This window comes from Aptenodytes patagonicus, chromosome 2 (assembly GCF_965638725.1).
Source record: "Aptenodytes patagonicus chromosome 2, bAptPat1.pri.cur, whole genome shotgun sequence".
Lineage (NCBI taxonomy): Eukaryota > Metazoa > Chordata > Aves > Sphenisciformes > Spheniscidae > Aptenodytes > Aptenodytes patagonicus.
Window position 1 is genome coordinate 100,461,210 of NC_134950.1, and position 18,355 is coordinate 100,479,564.

At 38.7% G+C, this 18,355-nt stretch overlaps 1 protein-coding gene across 2 annotated transcripts in view; it reads right to left on the minus strand.

Moving 5' to 3' along the window:
- CAP2 (cyclase associated actin cytoskeleton regulatory protein 2) overlaps positions 1-18,355 on the minus strand; it is a 69,483-nt gene that overhangs the window by 37,069 nt on the left and 14,059 nt on the right. For both annotated transcript variants that reach the window (XM_076330575.1, XM_076330576.1), the window contains exon 3: positions 16,959-17,059. In XM_076330575.1, coding sequence (XP_076186690.1) covers positions 16,959-17,059 — 101 coding nt within the window. The remainder of the gene's footprint in view (positions 1-16,958; positions 17,060-18,355) is intronic.

An 18,355-nucleotide genomic window follows, 5' to 3' on the forward strand; every position in this document is an offset into this window, starting at 1 on the left:
GTTGTAATTCATTCCTTGCCTGTCCTCCGTGAGCAGGCCCTAAGATTGATGGAGATGAGAGATGGTGGCTGAAGATTTTTGAGCAATTTTCCTCCACAGAACTCCAGAATTTGGCTTAAAGCTGCATCCGACAGCATGTTTACATGCTAACAGTGTGGATGGGAGGTAAATCTCTACACTTCCTGGTGTTCCCTACTGATCAAATTTCTGGTCTTTTTGGGTTTTTTGAACACTACACATTTTCTGTACTTTATGAATGATGTACATTGATTAGAATCTAATCACTATTTCAGTATCACCTCTACCTCATTCAAGTGGATGAGTAGTGACTAGGAGAAAGCATTATTGGTACAGAAAAGAACTATTCATAACTAGTGTATATTGCTAAATAAAACCCAAACCAAACCAAACGCTGTTAAGTTAATCTAATATGAATAGGTACATTTATAATCATTTTGTGAAAGGGTGGGGAAGCTCATGCTGTTTTTCCTTGGGGTTTCTTCAATCTAAAAAGAAAACAAGGAAATTTTATATACAGGCCTATGTGGATGCAACTTAAAATACATAAAAGTCAGGAAATTTGAAGTTGTAGCAAAGTGAAACAGCCAAATTGTGTTTATTCATCTTAAAATGTGATGGCATGAATAAAACATAATCTGTTAGGATGAAAATCACTGCAAGCAAGATGGTAAAAGAGGCCCAACTTGGACAGTATTTGGGGAGAGGGGGATATTATGGTCTGACAGGCTGAGATTTGGAAGAGGATAATCATCTCTATAAATAGATAAAGAAATAAATAAGAAGGGAAATTGTATGAGCATAGGAGACTTAAATTATCCAGACGTAGACATAAATACCATCAATAATAGCAAGGTTTAGATATTCTTAGACATTTCAGAAGACTGACTTTTTGGTACAGAAATTCATATAACAACAAAGTGTGTGCTATTTTAAGCTTAGTTTTTTTGTGTGAGGAGGATCTTGCAGAACAGCTGACCAAAAACTAATGTTCAAGGAGGAAGTGATTATGAATGGATTTAGTTCTTCTTAAATTGCAAGATGGACAAAAATAAATCTATAGCTAAGGCTTGGTATTTTAGAATGGCAAACTTTCAGAAAATAGAAAAATCAGTGAGTGAAGGTGACTAGCCTGAGGAACTTAATGATTTGAATGCAGGAAAGGATGGATTTACATTAAGAAATGGAAATAATCTATGTGTGCTGGGCAGAAGGAAGAAATTGTAGGAAAGGGCTAGAATCTCTGAATGAATAACTAACTAAAGCAAGATACTAAGAATAGGTATAATAATAATAATAATAATAATAATAATAATAATAATAAGCCCCAAAGAGTGAGAAGAGGCCTTGATTATCAAGGAGAACTTTTTTTCAGGCATTATAAAATATAGAAGCAAAGGAATGATGGATAAAGGCCTTGTTGAACTGTACCTTGCACAGAAAAGTAAAACAAAGCCATATTTGGTTTAGCTACTGAACAATAAAGAAATAAAGCGATGAAGTGAGGCCATGGCAGTGACCTGAAGGGGAAGATGGGCATGCCTACATTATTCCTGACGTATAGCTTACCTGTTGAATAAATGCTTTTCCCCAATTTCAAGGAAGTTGATGCACATGAAGATATTGAAAGAATAGCTAAGGAGAATGATGATAAATCAATGGGAATTACATAATTTGAAAGGGAAGTCAAATATATGTAGCTTAGTGTGACAAAATCATTGGGTCCATATTATCTTCATTCTAGAGTACTGAAGACACTGGCAGATGGAAGCACAAGTAGAAAAGATTTTAAATACATATCATCTGGAGATAGTACCAGATGACACAAGTATGCAATGATGGATTGGGAAAATATGCCCAAGAAGAGGGGTAAAAAGTATGTCAAGTGATTTCATGGCTGTTAATTTGACTTCAGCACCGTGCACATTTAGAACAGATTTGAAACGAGTGATTAAAAACACATACGAAAATTAAAAATGGGAGAAATTACAATGGGATTATCTGTGATTAAAATCATTACTTCTGGGGATTGTTTAGAGTTTTCAGTTTCTTAGACAAAGATAATGTGTGAGATCTAGTATACTTAGATATTATATAAAATGCTTATTGCGGGTCCTCATAGGAAACTCATACTTTAAGTGGAAATCATGCAAATTAGTATAAAAACTGTTAAGTTGGGTAAGAAGCTGGATAAACGGAGACAGCAATAGGGTATATTACAGGTGGTGTTATCTGAGAGGAGGAAAGTTGCTAGTTGTGTTTCTCAGGGATTAGTTTTAGGAACCATCAATATGTTTATCAGTGTCCTAAGAGCAAGAATTAGGCGTGCACTCATAAAATTCGTGGCCAACACAAAGTTAGGAGGTTTTAATATTATTGAGAAGGACTCACCCCATCACTTGAGAAGAGTAAGACAACTTTGCTGGCACAGGTAATATGAATAGGATAAAATTTAGCAGTCCTTCCCCCTGCCCCTTTAAAACAATGCATCATTTCGGGTGTAAACATGGAACTGATAAATTGGAAATGCTAAAGACTGGAAAATGCAAGTATAAAAGCCAGGAAGATGGCTTTGTGAAAAGAGCTTATGTAGTTCTACAATGGATGTGTGGCAAAATATTTTTAGTAGAGCTACAGAAGTGTTAGTACCATTGGAGAGGACCTCCTCTGGAATTCTGTGTAAAGCACTAGTCATCTGTGTTAAATAAAGATGAGCTTAAATCAGAATTGACGCAGAGAAAACCTATTTGGATGTTTAGAGCAATAAGCATCTGTCATACAAAGATAAATTTTAAGTTTCACTTGTTTTGCTTAGCAACACAGTGGCTGAGGAATATGATGATTCTCTCTCATACGGAATGTAAATAACAGAAGGAAGAAAATGGTAGTGTCAGCACATGATCACAGGTCTGTAAACTGGGTCATGAGTAAATCAGTCTCAAATTTAAAAGAAGATTTCCAACTATCCAAAAAGTTCAGAAGGGATCTTCCAAATTCCTACAAAGAACCAGCATTATTTTAAGATAGAGCTTTAAATGCTGACCAAACAGATCATAAAACATGAGCAAAGTGCTCTTAGATATAGAAAATTAAGATTGTTTTGTGAGTTCTTGAACATGTACTGAGCTGGTAGCATCAATGAGGTTTGAAAAATGTGTCTGGCACTTTGTTTACACCGCATTAGATCCATGCTTTTGGTTCCCTCTGGTCACGCATGAGGGCTGAGGAGGACTTTTTTCTCCACTCAGAGTACAACGTAGCAACTGGTTTCTTGTCTGATTTGTCACCTCTTTCTGCTGAACCACTGGAATTTGGTCAGAGCTGAAGACAGACTGTTGGATGATGTACACCGATGTTCCTAAAAGACTGACATTCCTTGAGTGTGCCTCATACTGGTCTTGCTCATCTGACTGATGTTAAAACTATTGTTGGATATGGAATCAGGATGTACTTCTCCTCCAGACATGTATTACTCTTTTATGTTTATTACTCCTCCTCCTTTACTGCAGAGTGTGGCGAAGGCCACTTTCTCAAAAAGTCTGGGAGCTGTCTTTAAGAACTCTTCTGCTATTGAGGGCACCCAAGCCATTGGTAACACCCTTTGAGTTACTCTGGTGCATTAAAAGTGTGGCTTTTTGCATTTTCTTGTTACCCCAAATTTATTATAGGATGTTGGAAATGTTCAGTGGTCAGTGGACTCGATAGTGATTGCAAGGCTTGTTGCTGCATGCCCAAAATTTATCCAGCCCCAAAAGCTTTTAGTTGTGTAGGAATCAAATCTCACCTTTGAATGTAAATCTTAGCCAAAGGATCATGCTTGTATTTTTTGCAGTTTTTGCATTTTACAAGCAGAATTTTATAAGATTTCTGCCACAGTTACTTCCTCCTTTCTCCAACAGCATTAAAAATGGCTTTCTGAGTCTTACTATTTCTGAGTATACCGTACTTCTTTCCATGCATCCCATCAAAGTAATAGAAGAGCTTCATCTCATTAAGAATGCATTAGTTCAGTCTATCACCATTCCAATTCTTTCTTGTAGTCTTTGAAATGTGACACTTCATTGCTACCTCCTTCTGTTTAGCAGGCAGGCTGTGTAACTAAGCAGACAGCATTATTTTTTATAGGGAGATGACTCTTTCATTAGACCCCCATATCCAGTGAAGACTAATGAGTGAAAATGGACCGGTGGGGATTTTTCTCAACAACTCGTGCAGCTCAGCCAAAAGATTGCCACAGAACACATCAGCTGAAACTCAGTTATAATGAATGATAGTAATGAAGCCTGAGTGTCAAAAATGCATGGGAATCATGAGTAAATTTATCAGAGTAGACTAGAACACAAACTTGCACACATCCATCTACAGATAGAAATGGGCATATTTTGCAGCAACAGATAATTTACAGCTAAAAATGCTGGGTAATCCTTTTGGCATTCTTGGGATTATGGGCGGACGCAGCAATCATCAGACAGATTCCTCAGCTGAGGCGAATATTTTGAAGGAAGCAAGTTCTTCAAAGCATTTCCTACTTTGCTTTTAGCAGTTTGTTCTAGAGGCTGGAGGAGACGCCTGTGACTGTGGACCTGAATGCCTGGACCATGTGGCCTTCCATTCACCACCTCAGTTTCCCCATCAGTAAAGTGTGGAATAAGGTGTCTTAATCCTTTACCTCAGGTGTGTTTGATAGCTGACTTAGGTGATTGATGTGGTTGGAAGAGCCAAAGTCTGACCTGTATGCAGTGTCAGTCCAATTCCATGCCTTTTGAAACCTGTGGCTGACTACAGTGAGTGACCTCTCTGTCACCGTCGCTGTAACAGCATAGGCAGGCCTCTTTACAGTTAAGCCTGCAGAAGTTAATGGAGGAATCATACACATTTAGAAATCATCTTTTTAATAGCAACTGGTTTAACCTTCTCTGTCACAATACAATGCCAACTTCTGATATTTCCCAGAAGCCACTGCTTGAAAAATTGCCAGAGGCCCTGTCAGCAATGTCTAATGGTGGCAATGCTTCTGACCTGTTTGAAGTAGAGTGAGTATGGATTCCACCCAAACTTGCACTGTTTCAGACTGAGTAGACATAGAGGCACTGAACCTGAAGCTTAAACTACCAGTTTGCTTTAGCAAGTTCAGTCCTTCAGAGCAGATGTGATTTTAGGATCTACCTCTTTCTCATTTTAAATGTTTTATTCAATCTGAGTTGCCCATCACTCTGGTATCCAAGCACTAATAAATATAAATATTATCTATGTGACAACAGTTTGGCAAACTACAAGAAGAAACAGATTCAGATCTCAAGTTACAAGTAAATTCAGTCTATGAAAAAAAAAAAGAAAACTAAATAGAAGAGAAACAAACAAAGGTTTTCCTAATGAAATTTAGTCAAGAAAATTACCCTATTGACCTGATAATATTAAATTTGTCAAATGTTATTATATTTAATAACATATTTCCTCAGAGTCATAGCACTGAAAAGCATAATGTAAATATCAGAATCCACTGGACTTCTGTTGTTAGAGAATAATACACATCTGCATATATATACGTGCAAACTTTAACAGTGATAATTTGCAAATCAAAATACAGATCTATGTATATTTTGGATTTCTAAAATATACTTAATGACTTTATTCTGAAACAAAATAGTAAAGAGGACATGAGGGAAAAGAATTGGGATTTCGTGGTCCAGAGTTCTCATCATAGTTTCTGCAGAAATAATTTTGGGTCCTTTGGGTTTAGCAAAAGACACAATGACTGACAGCAAATGACAACTACAGATGGAGCTTCACTGTTATGAGCAAAGACCCCAATCTTTCTCTAAAAGGGACAGTACTGCCAGAGGGAAGAGAAACAGTTTGTCTTTTACATTCTGCTTTCAAGAGCCTCTTCAAAGTGAAGTGGTGAAGTGGCTGGTGGCTTGAAGGGAGAAGCAAGAAATGGAAAAAGAATGAAGTTTAGATTAAGTATGGGGCTGCCATAGAAACTCTCCAGGCCAGCTGAAGAGACGGTATTTATTTTGTACAGCTAATTGGCTGATAGAGATTTTTTTAAAACTGGGCCAAATGCTGAAGAGTCAGTGGCAGTTCTCCAAACAGAGCACTTTATACTGGAAAAGGAAGAGGAAAGAAAACAAAAAACTGTCACCTTTCTCTTACTGGTCCGTGCAGAAAACAGGGTTGAAATTCTAGTCAAAATTGAAGTCAATGGGAGATTTGCCATTGATTTTGATGGAGCCAGACACCACCCCAGATATTTTCTTTTCTATTTTCAGATAGATAAGTTTGACTACCACCAATCAGCTGTCCTCTATTAGTGGGGTTTTTTTAGTGGTTTTCAGCCTCCATGGCTATGTCTATATTAGGGAATTTTTGCTAAAATTTCTCAGCATTGCTACTGCCTGTCCAGTACCAATCTAAGGTTATATCAGTGCTGGTCTCTCTAGCTGTTTATATCCGCCAGTGTATTAAACACTGTGTCATGTAACTGTGCACAGTGCTAGCCAACATTACTTACTTGTTTCAGAGTAGCATCTGTATCTAGGTTCATTAGCTTTACCTTTTAGTAAGCTTGACTGTGACTTAAACCACTCAGAGCTCTTACCTCTGGTAGAGCTCAAACCACATTGGTCTTAAAGATCTTTCAGTGCTAGTGACATAAGACAGATGGATAGAATTGTTTGGAGGAAACCATTGCTCATCTATCATCTGCCATTTTATTTCTCTGTATGAAACACGAACTGTACAGATGTACTGGAGTAAAGGGGTAGTTAAAGCCACGACAGTTGCTTTTACATTAATTACAAAATTATTGCCTTGGATAAAGAATATACAGCTTCTGCATTTTTTGCACCAATAAAATTTGCCCTAGTGTTCCAGAATTTCCTCTAAGCTCTCCCAGTTTTGAGTGACATGAACTGTTCTGATTGATCTCAAGGGATCGTTAACTTTAAAACCTAATGAATACTATTTAAATGTCAGCTTTGCTAAATAATTAATTATTAGTCTTGGTAGCAGAAGCAGTCAGTTATTTTGTTTGTCTGTCACTGTTTCAAACAGATATAAATATTTGGCTGCAGGGCCATTGCGGCTACTGATTATTGCCAAGTGAAGCAGTAGGAGATCATATTCTCCGAAAACATCTCTAATAACCTCCACCCACCAGAGAAGAGCAAGTCCAGACCAAGGCTCTTGACTAGCTGATGCTCTCCTAAAGCTTAAGCTGCTTTTGTGTCTTCCAGATTCACAAATTCTTCATAAATCTCTTTTACAACAGCCAAAAATCTGCAACTCTCTTGACCTCTGTTCATTTCAACTTTTACATGGAAGTTCCAAAAACAGATGTAGTGTATTGATAGATAGGGATTCCAGAAGATTCAGTGTAGAAAAATACTGAGAATTGTGTGCAAAAATAAATAGTCCACACATTACTGAAGATGTGGTCTATTTTTTGTTTTCAATACCTTTCTTTTCTGAACAGTTTTGAAGATGTTCAAGAATTCAAGTTTGCCATTTACACTGCAGACTGCTGTCTTCTGCAAAGACTCAGTCACCTGAAGGAGATTTCAAAGCCGCCCCATTGCACAGCATACAGTCATGGATCTACATTTAAAGGATTCCACATCAGTAGAAGGAAAAGATGCTATTGGCACATTGCAACACCTGATCTTCCAGTCCCTGGTGCTTATCTATAGACTGGACATCCCCAAAATTGATTGTCAGCTGTGCGGAATTTGTGCTGCCATGTTCTGCCTTTATAATATGTAATTAGTGATAATCATAGAAACAAACAGCTGATGAAAACAGCCAAACATGTTAAGAACAATCATAAAAACATCATGAGAACAAATGGCTTCTCTACAGTGCAGAGGATACATCACTAAAATCTATGCTAAGCCACCATTGTTGGTTGGAGGTTCTAATAACCAAAGGCTGTCATAGTATATCCTATGAGCTTTAGAGTATGAGTAACAGCAAATAGGGATCAGATGGTTTTGACCTGCCTCCAATTTGTCCTCAAGACTCCTGAGGTGAAAGGCTAACACTGTGAATGAATGACAACTCAGAAAAGTATGCAATTTTCCAGGGGGGGTTAATATAACTAATGACATTACAGGAATATCCTTTGTATCACATGTCAAAGGTTATGCCATGAGAAATTCATAATATTTTTGGAATCAGCATTAGGGAGAGTAGATAGAAAGCACCCCAACCCGCACAGGCATTTACGGAAGTCAGCCACAATCTTCCCGAGAGAGCTCTTACAGCTCTTCATCCTGACTAGCCTGCAAAAGCAAGCAGGCTTCTAAAAGAGAGATGGGAAAGGAAAACCAGCCCACTTCAGGATTTCATTAAGGAACAGAGACTGTGGTACATTAAAGTTTCACAGACTTCCAAAGCTTCTAGTTTCTACTATTACTTGGAGCTACATTGTGGATCTCAAAGCATGCATTAGTTCCTTAAGTAAATAGGAACCACATACAATGTACTGAATAGATGAAGTCCAAACTTTGGCTATTATCAAGATCAACCATTTTTTAAATTGAGGTTCATTTTTTTTTCCCATGGACATCTGAGTTCAGAATTCTTTGGAGGGCGCAGTTGCCTGTGTTGAGGAATTATTTGTGGAGAGACCTCATTTCCCTGAGGAAAGGCAAACCTACATTTCCTACATGGAACAGACGCTGTCAACCAGCACATCAGACAACCACAGAGATCTCAGGGACCTGCAGGTCTCACTGTCATCTGTACAAACGTGCTTTTGCCTGCCCTGGCCGCAGGCACTCTGGTTATTTCTCTGATGGGCTGTTTTGCCTCTGAGGTCTGCTGCTAAGCAGTCCCACTGTCTATCCCCTGCTATTCTCTCAGAAGTCCTTCTCAGTGAAGGTCCAAAGCCATGCTGAGGAAATATCAGAAACGGCTTTATGATTTCACAGGTTTAGGATGTCATTCATGTGTCCCTGATTTAACAAATACAAGTTCTAGGAACTCCAGATGCTTATCTCTGTAAATTAAAAAGGTTACAGCACTTGTTGAGGTATCACTTCATAAATACTCTTTTGGCAGTGTTCACTGGGCACCCTACTGAGGAGCTGATTTCTTGACTTTGTATCCTGACAATTACCAAATTCCCTGATATAAAGGCTGGAGAACCATCCATTTCTAAGAAATTGCACTGTCTTTAGAGAGAGAGAGCTTGGATAAATAGGTTCTTATATTGAAATGGCTTTGTGGATGTTCTGTCTCTCACACACTTCAGGACAACTGGTGACATTGCCCACCTCATTCTGCAAGTAGTCCCACTGAGCTCCCCGAAAGCAACTCAAAGGCTAAAAGTGCCAGAATCTGTCTCCTTGTAACTTCACTTCCACTTTTATCACCTTGAAAGAATCCCAGACCCTGACCAAAATGTGCTAACATGGAAGGAAGTTCAAAGCTTAAAGCTGACACATCTATAATGATATTTAAGGTTTCTTCCCACCTCAACCATGCTTTTGTTTTTCAGAGGTGCTAAATACCAAAAGCCTACCTTTACTTGGAGAGGGGGCCTCAGCCTCTCTGAAAGGCAATGTAGTTATCTACATGCACAGTGATGTGATTGAAAAGCAGATCTGACCTAAGGTGGTTTTTCAAACAGAACATGTATTAAAGCAACAAGAAAGAAATATTTCAGCCTCAAAGATCTACTTCAAGATCCTAAACCAGTCTTTTTATTATCGCTCTGGGATTTAGAATAAAACACACAATTAAACTTATGAAACAAAATAGCAAAAATTAAACTGCTTTGCAGTTCAGATTAATTATGGAAATACGTAGTTCAATGTATGGATGTCAATAGACTAACAGAAGTTAGCAGTGACAGTGACATGGTTTAATGTACCCTAATGGACTCTTCAATATTCAGAAATCTGGCCATATTGATCATGCAATTCATACTGGATAAAAAGAGGCAATACACATTTGTGGCCACATTCTACCCTCATCACTCCCGACAGCACTCCCAGCTTATTTAAAACAACATTCAAACCGTGCATTGGTTTCCCTTGTAGCTTAATTCTCATTATTCACTGAACTTCTTTTTACTAGAAACTGACTGAAGAGCCAGATTCTGAGCTCATTGTTTGTTTTTTTGCTGACCACAATGAACAGCCTTCTCAGTTTCCAAGCCCAGCATTTCTATACACTCAAAACAGTTGCAACCACCAACTAGCAAAATAAAAGCAGGTCAGGGATGGGGAGGCCGGATGAGTGAAAAGAGTGTGCACGTGCTTTTCAGAAAGAATGAGACTGAAAATTAATAAAAGACTTGCTCATAGCCTGTAGCAACAAATGACATCAGTCAAGCATGGGAGATGTGTGTCCCAAAACAGAAAAAAAGTGAAAAAAAAAAAAAAAGAACATTCATGGACATATATTTCTCAGCTTGAAATAAATGGGCTTAAATAATGTTACCACTCCAACTTGAAAAATCATAATTCTTTGCAAGAGAAATAAGATCCATGAGCACTGATGCCAGTAAAGAGAGTTTTCAGCCACAAGAGGTTCATGCCGATGACAAAAGCAGGGATACTGTCTCTCTGCTCTTCTGTCTTGGTTTTCCTGATGGATCAAGACAGTTTAATTTGCCAGTGGTTCACTGGAAATTACTGCTGTAAGAACCACAGACCTCACTGTTCCGAGGCAGAGTGCCTGAAATGACTGCCACCTATGCCCTCCCAATCCTGGACTGCTTTGAATCAGAGAGAAAAGAAAGAAGTCCGATTACCTTATCAAGGCTTCCTCATGGACCTTGGATCTGTACCAGCTCCATGTCTCCAATCCTCCCTAAGAAGTTTCTCCCTACTTTACGCTGGCAAGTGTCCTACAGCATGACTTTGCAACAGGCCCACTGAGACATTCTCACGCTGTGTTGTGGCTGTGAGTGCAGCTGGTCCACACACTAAAGCTACCCGTCATTTAGCTAGCTAACTTAGCCATGTAATTTTATCACCTTATGATTTTTGCTTAAGCTGACGCAGTGGTTTTCAACCTGTGGGGCACTTATGCCTCTAGGTCTATACACTACTTCTCCTGGAAAACCACCAGGAAAAACAGGTTTCCTGTCAGTAAAGTCAAATTTGCTCTTAAAGGGCTTCAACGAAAAATTTTTAGAGCACAGCAAAATTAGCATGAGTTAGAGCATATGATCAGTTCTGATTTAGACTTCAAATGACTGAAAATATAATGTATGCCTTGATTAATTGCTCCAAACATTAACTAAATTAATTGGTAAAACATGGACCTTAAATCTAGTCTGAACACTGGATATTATTCTGAATTCATCCGGTCGATTAAAGAGCCCTTCACTATCGGAAATTTTTTCATATAAGCAAGTTATCTTTTAACATTTTCTTGGGCAAACATGATGGAGTTTTCTTTGGTTTCCCATTGCTTATAAGGTTTCCCACTCAAATCATTCTGATACCTTTTTCCTGGCATCCTTCGGAGATCAGAAAATCCCATTGTACTGGGTAACCACATACAGATATAATCCCTGCTTTTAGGGGCCAAAAAATAGTCCCTGATCAACTGCACTACTGTGAAGTCAACATAGCTACTTATGGGTTTAGTCAGGAACTACCCCACATGCATAGAAGACCCATGAAAACAGGTTATGAAGAACTGTTGACAGCCTTGACTGTTTGTGTTTCTGACTGCTTATGTTTCTGACTGAGGGAATGCCATATGGAACGTTCTCATTGTATATTCCCACCACCATCCCCCTAAATTTACAGGTGCATGTTTCTCGTGCCAGCAATACACAATGAAATGCCCCGTATTGGCCACCATGGCATGTATTTTTCAGTAGAGTCTATCTGACTTTTGTCTCTTTCTTGCCTTTTTAAATAAGAAGAAAAGCACGTGGTATTTACTGCAATGTCAGTGTCGAGAAACTAACGGCTTGATCCAGCTCCCATCAAAATTAATGGAAAAACTGCCACTCTTTCAGGGGGTGTTGGCCTAGACTCACAATGGACAGGTCCTTCATGCTCAGGAGCCATCTTTATTCCCAACCAGGTGTCTTACAGTCAGACAGGGACAACCATGTGTGCACACCACTGCACCTGACCCAATAAATCCTGCTTGTTTTGAAAGCCAGATCCAATCCCTGGAACACAAGTGAAGCCGTCCTTTGGAACAATCAAAAGTTGTAAAGCTCCTAAAGATGATACTTTTTCTGGATTAGTCATTTGGCTAGATTGTGTATATTGCATTTCCATCTTTCTTGTCATATTAAAGTGAGCATTCTTTATTGCTTATGTTATGAAGTATCTTGTAGTACACATACAGGGTGAGAAATACAGCTGAATTAGCATTACAAAATCAACTTTAAGATTGATAGATTTTCAAGGTTGTTTTTTTGGATTATGATTATTTGTTTTTTTTCACTTTTGGTGGATAGCAGTACTGTTTTCTACACTTAGTCTCCGTCTTTCAGCTGAGTGCATTTTGTATGCTATAAAAAGTATTTGTCTTTTTATTCTTTTTTATGTATTCTGGTTTTCCCAGTCCTGTGGTAGCTACTGGGGTTGGTGTTTATTTCATGCAGCAGAAAATACCTATCACAGAAATGCAAAGGCCAGCCTGACAGCAAGCTTCTCTTTGGGCATGTTGACATCATCCTCCTCTCTGAGCTCTAATTCAACTTTCAACACAATGCCTAAAACCGCACAGCCTCTGGGCACAAAAGATGAACACGAGAGTACACTTGTGCATTCTGTTGCCCTGTAAGCAAATTGCCTTGTTAATGAGGAATCAGTCAAATAATGGGCTTGATAGTCTGTGTTTAGATTAGGTAAGATAAAGTGCAAAAGTGTTTTTTGGTGTATCACAGGCAGCAGCACATCCTGTTCAAAGTTCAGGGCTATGAAAGTCATTGACTAATTCTTCAACATCTCTCACAAGAAAAGACAAGATGCAGCTTTTTCATGTGTAATAACTAGGCTTTGGAAAAAAATGAGGAAGCTCGGATTTTTTAACTTCACTGACAGGCCAAACCGGAGCTGCACTTTGCAAAGTGCATATATACCTCATAAAAGATAACTCCTGCTTTCAGTTGTCTGTCTATATTTACATGAACTATGCCTGGAAGGAGGAGAGGAGAATGCCATTGCTTTCATGTAATAGATAAGGAAAAGAAACTCTGTGGGCACGTGCATACGAACAATGTTTGTGCGGTGAACATTGCTTCCCCTGCTCATGATGATAACAAATCAGTACATGCACACAGAGAATCCCTGCAGATTGGATAACGTGCTGTGAATTACTGCTTCATGCTGTCCTGTTCGAGTAGTCATACACGTAACGAATTGTTTCTAAACTCTCTCCCAGTAAGTAGCAAGCTAACCAACAGCCTTTTTATTTCCGAATGCTCCAAACCCACAACGTAGCTGGTTGTCTGTCTGAGCTCTGCATTTCAGCACCTGGAAGTTGATGGAAGAGAGGAGGGAAAAGGCATCCATATTTCTACAGTTTTCCTTCCCAAGCTAAATAGCTTGGATGAGAGAAGAGGGAACATAACTGAATCACTCAGACAATCTGTTCTTTCAACTGGTGGGGTTAGGAGGTTAAAAGATTTTTACAAATAAACAATAAAAAAAAAAGGCAAGTATTAATTTATGTGTTTGACAGGAACACTGTAATTCTGCTCTGCTCTGTACCACATAAAATACTAAAATAAGGAAATTTTACGTTATCTGTCCTTCTCTTGTGGAACTAGTACATTCTCTTCTTATCATTATGTCTCATCTGGTACGTTATTCAAACTCAAGCCAAAGTATTCCACCACTTGAGATATCACATAAACAAAAACAATGTGAAGAAGCTCATAATAAACACATCACAAAAACCTGCTTCTTGGCCTTCTAAAAATCTTGCTTGCTTTGCTTTGACGGGGCAAAGAGCACATCAAACCTGCTTGACCAGCTTCCTCACTGGGACACAATCTGAAGGTAGACTGTGTCTTCCACAGGCAGCTCTTTGTCATCCTCAGCACATTTTCTGTAGCGGTGGATGCATCTGGGCAAAGTGATGGGACTCATGTCTCTCTGATCCAGCGATCAGCCAGCCCTATCCTATCTGCTGCGCACAAGAGAACTGCCTACGCTGTAGACCCACAGTCTATTTTATACTGCTTTTGAATTTCCCTCATTCTGACAGAAGAATGGTTCAGTGTTGGCACACATGGTGAATCAGCTTCAGGGCTGTTATAACCTGTAATAGTTGGTGACAGCCTCCAAGACACTGGTATGTCAGGCCAAAGACAGCTGGTTGGCAGCAGTCCTGGCCATACTCACTCTTTCACTGACTTCACATGCTCTATAGTTACGACATGGACACCGGAAAGTGGTTTCATAAAATCTGTGCCTGTAGGGAACTCTGTATTTCATAGAAATATCCATATAATCACCAGATTTTTATTCCACAGTGACAGGACAGAAAAAAGATCTCATCTTAGCCGTTTAGGATAATTTGTTTGAAATAGACAAAGTAAAAACCCTAGCCATTCTCTCCGCCTTTTAAAAAGTGGTTAGTTTCTTTAATGCAGTTGACCTCAGAGATTCACCACTGCATGTACTGTAATTTGAATGAGAAATATGCTGCTCTTAAGATTGAGTCTAAGCAGAACTCTTCTTTGATAAACTAATCTTTGTAAAATCCACCATGCTGCTTTAACAGAGCCAGGAGCTAGCTATTAGTTCTCTTTTTTATTTTGTTCTCTTTCAATAGACTATTTAGAGTACAGCATGCTGAGAAAATAGGAATGGGGCTCCCCAACAGATATTAGTTATGGCTGTATTCTTCCTTTCGCCAGAAACACAAACCACACAATCCTTACAGCAATCACCACAAAACACATCATGTTAAATCCCTCATTTCTTTAGCATAATATGAAGTCTCTCTTTCTCTCATATTACCATTCTGGTCAGTCAGGTATGTGAGGTTTTTCTAGGCAACAGGTGTTTTTTGAAATAAAATACAACCTTCCCTTCAGCTCATTATGTGAAAGAGACAGCAGCTGCAAGGATAATGCTGAGGACACATGGTCTATAAGACACCCAGAAGAAAAATACTCCTTGTTCCACTTGTTAAGGTAAAGCACAGATGTTGCTTCAGTGATAAGCATGAGCATAAGGCAACCACAGTCTGCTTCACGTTGTAAATTCAGAATCTAAGATTTCAGAATATTTAGTAGGCTGCAATCAGAATCACCGGCTTCTTTATGTCAGGGAAAGTTGTTTATGTCTAATCTCATAGTCCTAACAAATACTCCTTATCACAGTTTGCATTACACCATCATCAAGAACATGCTAGGGACTATTCAGAGACTTGGTAGATAAATTATTAATAATCTTTTATATGGACTCAATTATGAGTATCAAATAGTGACAGATGCATAAATTAATATACTTACTGATTTAAACATTTACAGATGGTTTATATTAAAAAGGTTTTAGTCATTTAGAATGTTAAATGCAATTTTTTTCCCTGCTTAGTGTTGGTACTAAGGTTATTTCTGTACCTCTCAGATCTAGACTGTTGAGAAATAAACTGCAAAATAATGGTGTCTAACAAATTTAATGACCAAAGCTAGAACCGATCCTTTCCAGGGATTAATTCTCTGCTTGGTTAGGTTGGTAATCCCCCCCCCAAGTTTATCAATTTTTCCCTAATTTCTTTTAAGAACAAAGACATATATTGTAGCTTATAGTGTAACTGTTAAGGTGAAAAGGCTTTTTCAAATAAAAAGGAGGTGCAGCATCTCCTTAGCAACACAAAGGTCCTCTAGAATTGCCTGATCTCCTTACTCCCTCCAGTTTTCTAGGCCTAACTAGGTCAGAAACTCTACCCTACCAACAAGAACGTATAACACCACAGAGAAAAAACAGTTCACGGAATAATCCCAGAGCTCTTGCTCTGTGAGTAGACTGGTTACTTTGGCTGTCTTGCAAAATATTTATGCTGGCCTTGCAGCGTAAGTCCCAGTAGCTTGTAGGACTGCATGTTTCTCTGGCTACAGTGTTTGTTATGTACAGCAGCAGCTGCAACAAATTGGGAAATGTACACATGAAGAAAGGCCTGATGGCATGAATCTAGCAGAAAAAGTCAAAAGCTTCACACTCCTTCAGATCCAGCTTAAACTGACCCTGGCTCTCTTGTGTGTGTTTTTTTTGCAAAATCTGTATTGGTAAGCTGTTGGTAAGATAAGTCCATCCTTTGTCATTTTATTACCACCAGTTTTAGAGAAGACAGGCTTCAAAATAAAGTGAAACAAACAAGATATTATAAGGTTACAAAGTAATTTCATCATGAAAATGATAGCATAGTACTTCCTTGCTGTGACATATGTGGTAAAAAAGGGTCATTTAAATGTCTGACATACTCATTTTTTAGTTTGCTATGTATGTTGTTCCAAATGAAAGAGATGTTAGTAATAAAAACAAACAATCAAAAGAACAAAATCTCTACGTTAATTGGAATGATGATACACGTGCCTAGAAGACAACCACAAGAAGTTACCACTGCTCGGACCCACCTATTGTTTGCTACTCATTTGTTGATTGATGTTCTTAATTGTGTTCCTGTCCTGCAAAGGGCTTAGCAGCCAACAGTACCATTGAAATTGCTTGTGACTGAGAATATTTATATATTTTGCATACTATGGTCTTCAACCTTTGGTGCTGTAGAAGGGGAGCAGTCTCTTCTTATGAACCCATACAGCCTTTTGCCCTTCCTGAACCAACTGTCCTCAGTGTGTTATGCCAGGTTATTACTGTTACAAGAACTAATAATTCAGAGTACTGCTATTAAGATTCTCCTCTACGCAGCAATCAAGGCTGATCACACAGATTCCAAGACTTGTACGCTTATATCATGGGGAGAAAATTTGAGTAAATACTCACATGTGTCTTCACGTCACCTTCAAGAATCTTGCTGTACCTGAGAAACTCAGCAACGCTTCCATTCAGCAGTCTATCAAAGGCTTCAACATATGGTGCTATGCCTATAGAAGAAGAGCATTCCATTATAATGGGTTAATAAAGTACATAATGCATAGGACATTCCTTTGTAGCAGATGGAGGAGAAATACCATAGAAACAGGGGAAATTGCTGTGACTTAATTTCTGCTGTACTCATTGATTTGTGAAATCAGTGAAAAAGGATGTATAATGATTTTTTCCTAGCTAGAAAGAAAAAAACCCTACTCTTGGTAGAACTCGGCTAGGAACATGAAGAGAATTTACTCTGTATAATGTCGTGGGAAGCCTCTTTTGTCTTAAAATGACAGGTGCTAACATAAACATTTCTTAGCCCTTCAAAGGCCTAGTGGCCTGATAAGCATGATTATCTTAACAAAATTCTACTGTTGTACATAAAACATATTATCCCCTAAAAAGAATCTGCACCGTACTGAACACCTATTTTTATACCAGCCACCCATTCCTGAAGATCCTTGTATTGTTTGGTGGCTTTTAATAGCAAGCAATTCTATTTCCAGTAAGAGAGAGTCTTTAGTATGGGTTGACAGTAGATTTATGCAGTGAGATGCGGCTTTGTAATCTCCTTATTTTGTTGTCTGACCTTGCAAAACTGTCACTGGATAAAGAAAGCTCAAACGAGTCTTCTAGATGACACATCCCATTGACTATATATGCTACATTTTCTAACAGAGGAACAAAAACGCTATTTTCTATATGGTATACAGAGCAGTTTCCTGATAAAGTGGACAATCAGAAAATGCAGTTTCTTATGCACCTGGCTTCTAAATGGCTTTATGTGGTACCTTTTAAGACAGCAAAAGTAATCTTTCCTTGGATGCTTTCCAGCCCTCCCTTTACTCCCTGACATATCCTCATGTCTTGTCTATGCCTCAGAACCTTTGCCAGGTCCAGCATGAGTGATGCACGTGTGAATTTATGGCATCTGTAGGATCTGAGAGACCAAGGTTAAAATTCTTCCCAGCCTCTCTCCCTCATTAATGAAGCCTGAAGATTGCTCTGAAGAGGTACCAGGCTTTCCCCAGAGAGTTTGCTTTAACCTTTTGGCACTGTATGACAATTGTGTCCAAATTCATAATCTTGAAAGCCCTCTTTGTTCCACAAGAGTCATCTGGCTCCTTGACAGAAAAAAGAAAGGCTCTGGCAATTGGAGTTTGCAATGGCCTGTGTGAAAAAACAAATGTTGTTAGTCAGCTAGGCGGGATTTCAAGGCTCCTTTTGTTCTCTTGATGTCACTCACCTATAATTCTGAGGAATTTCTGGGCTTTCTTCTGTATTAAGTGTTTGTGTGTAAACCCCTC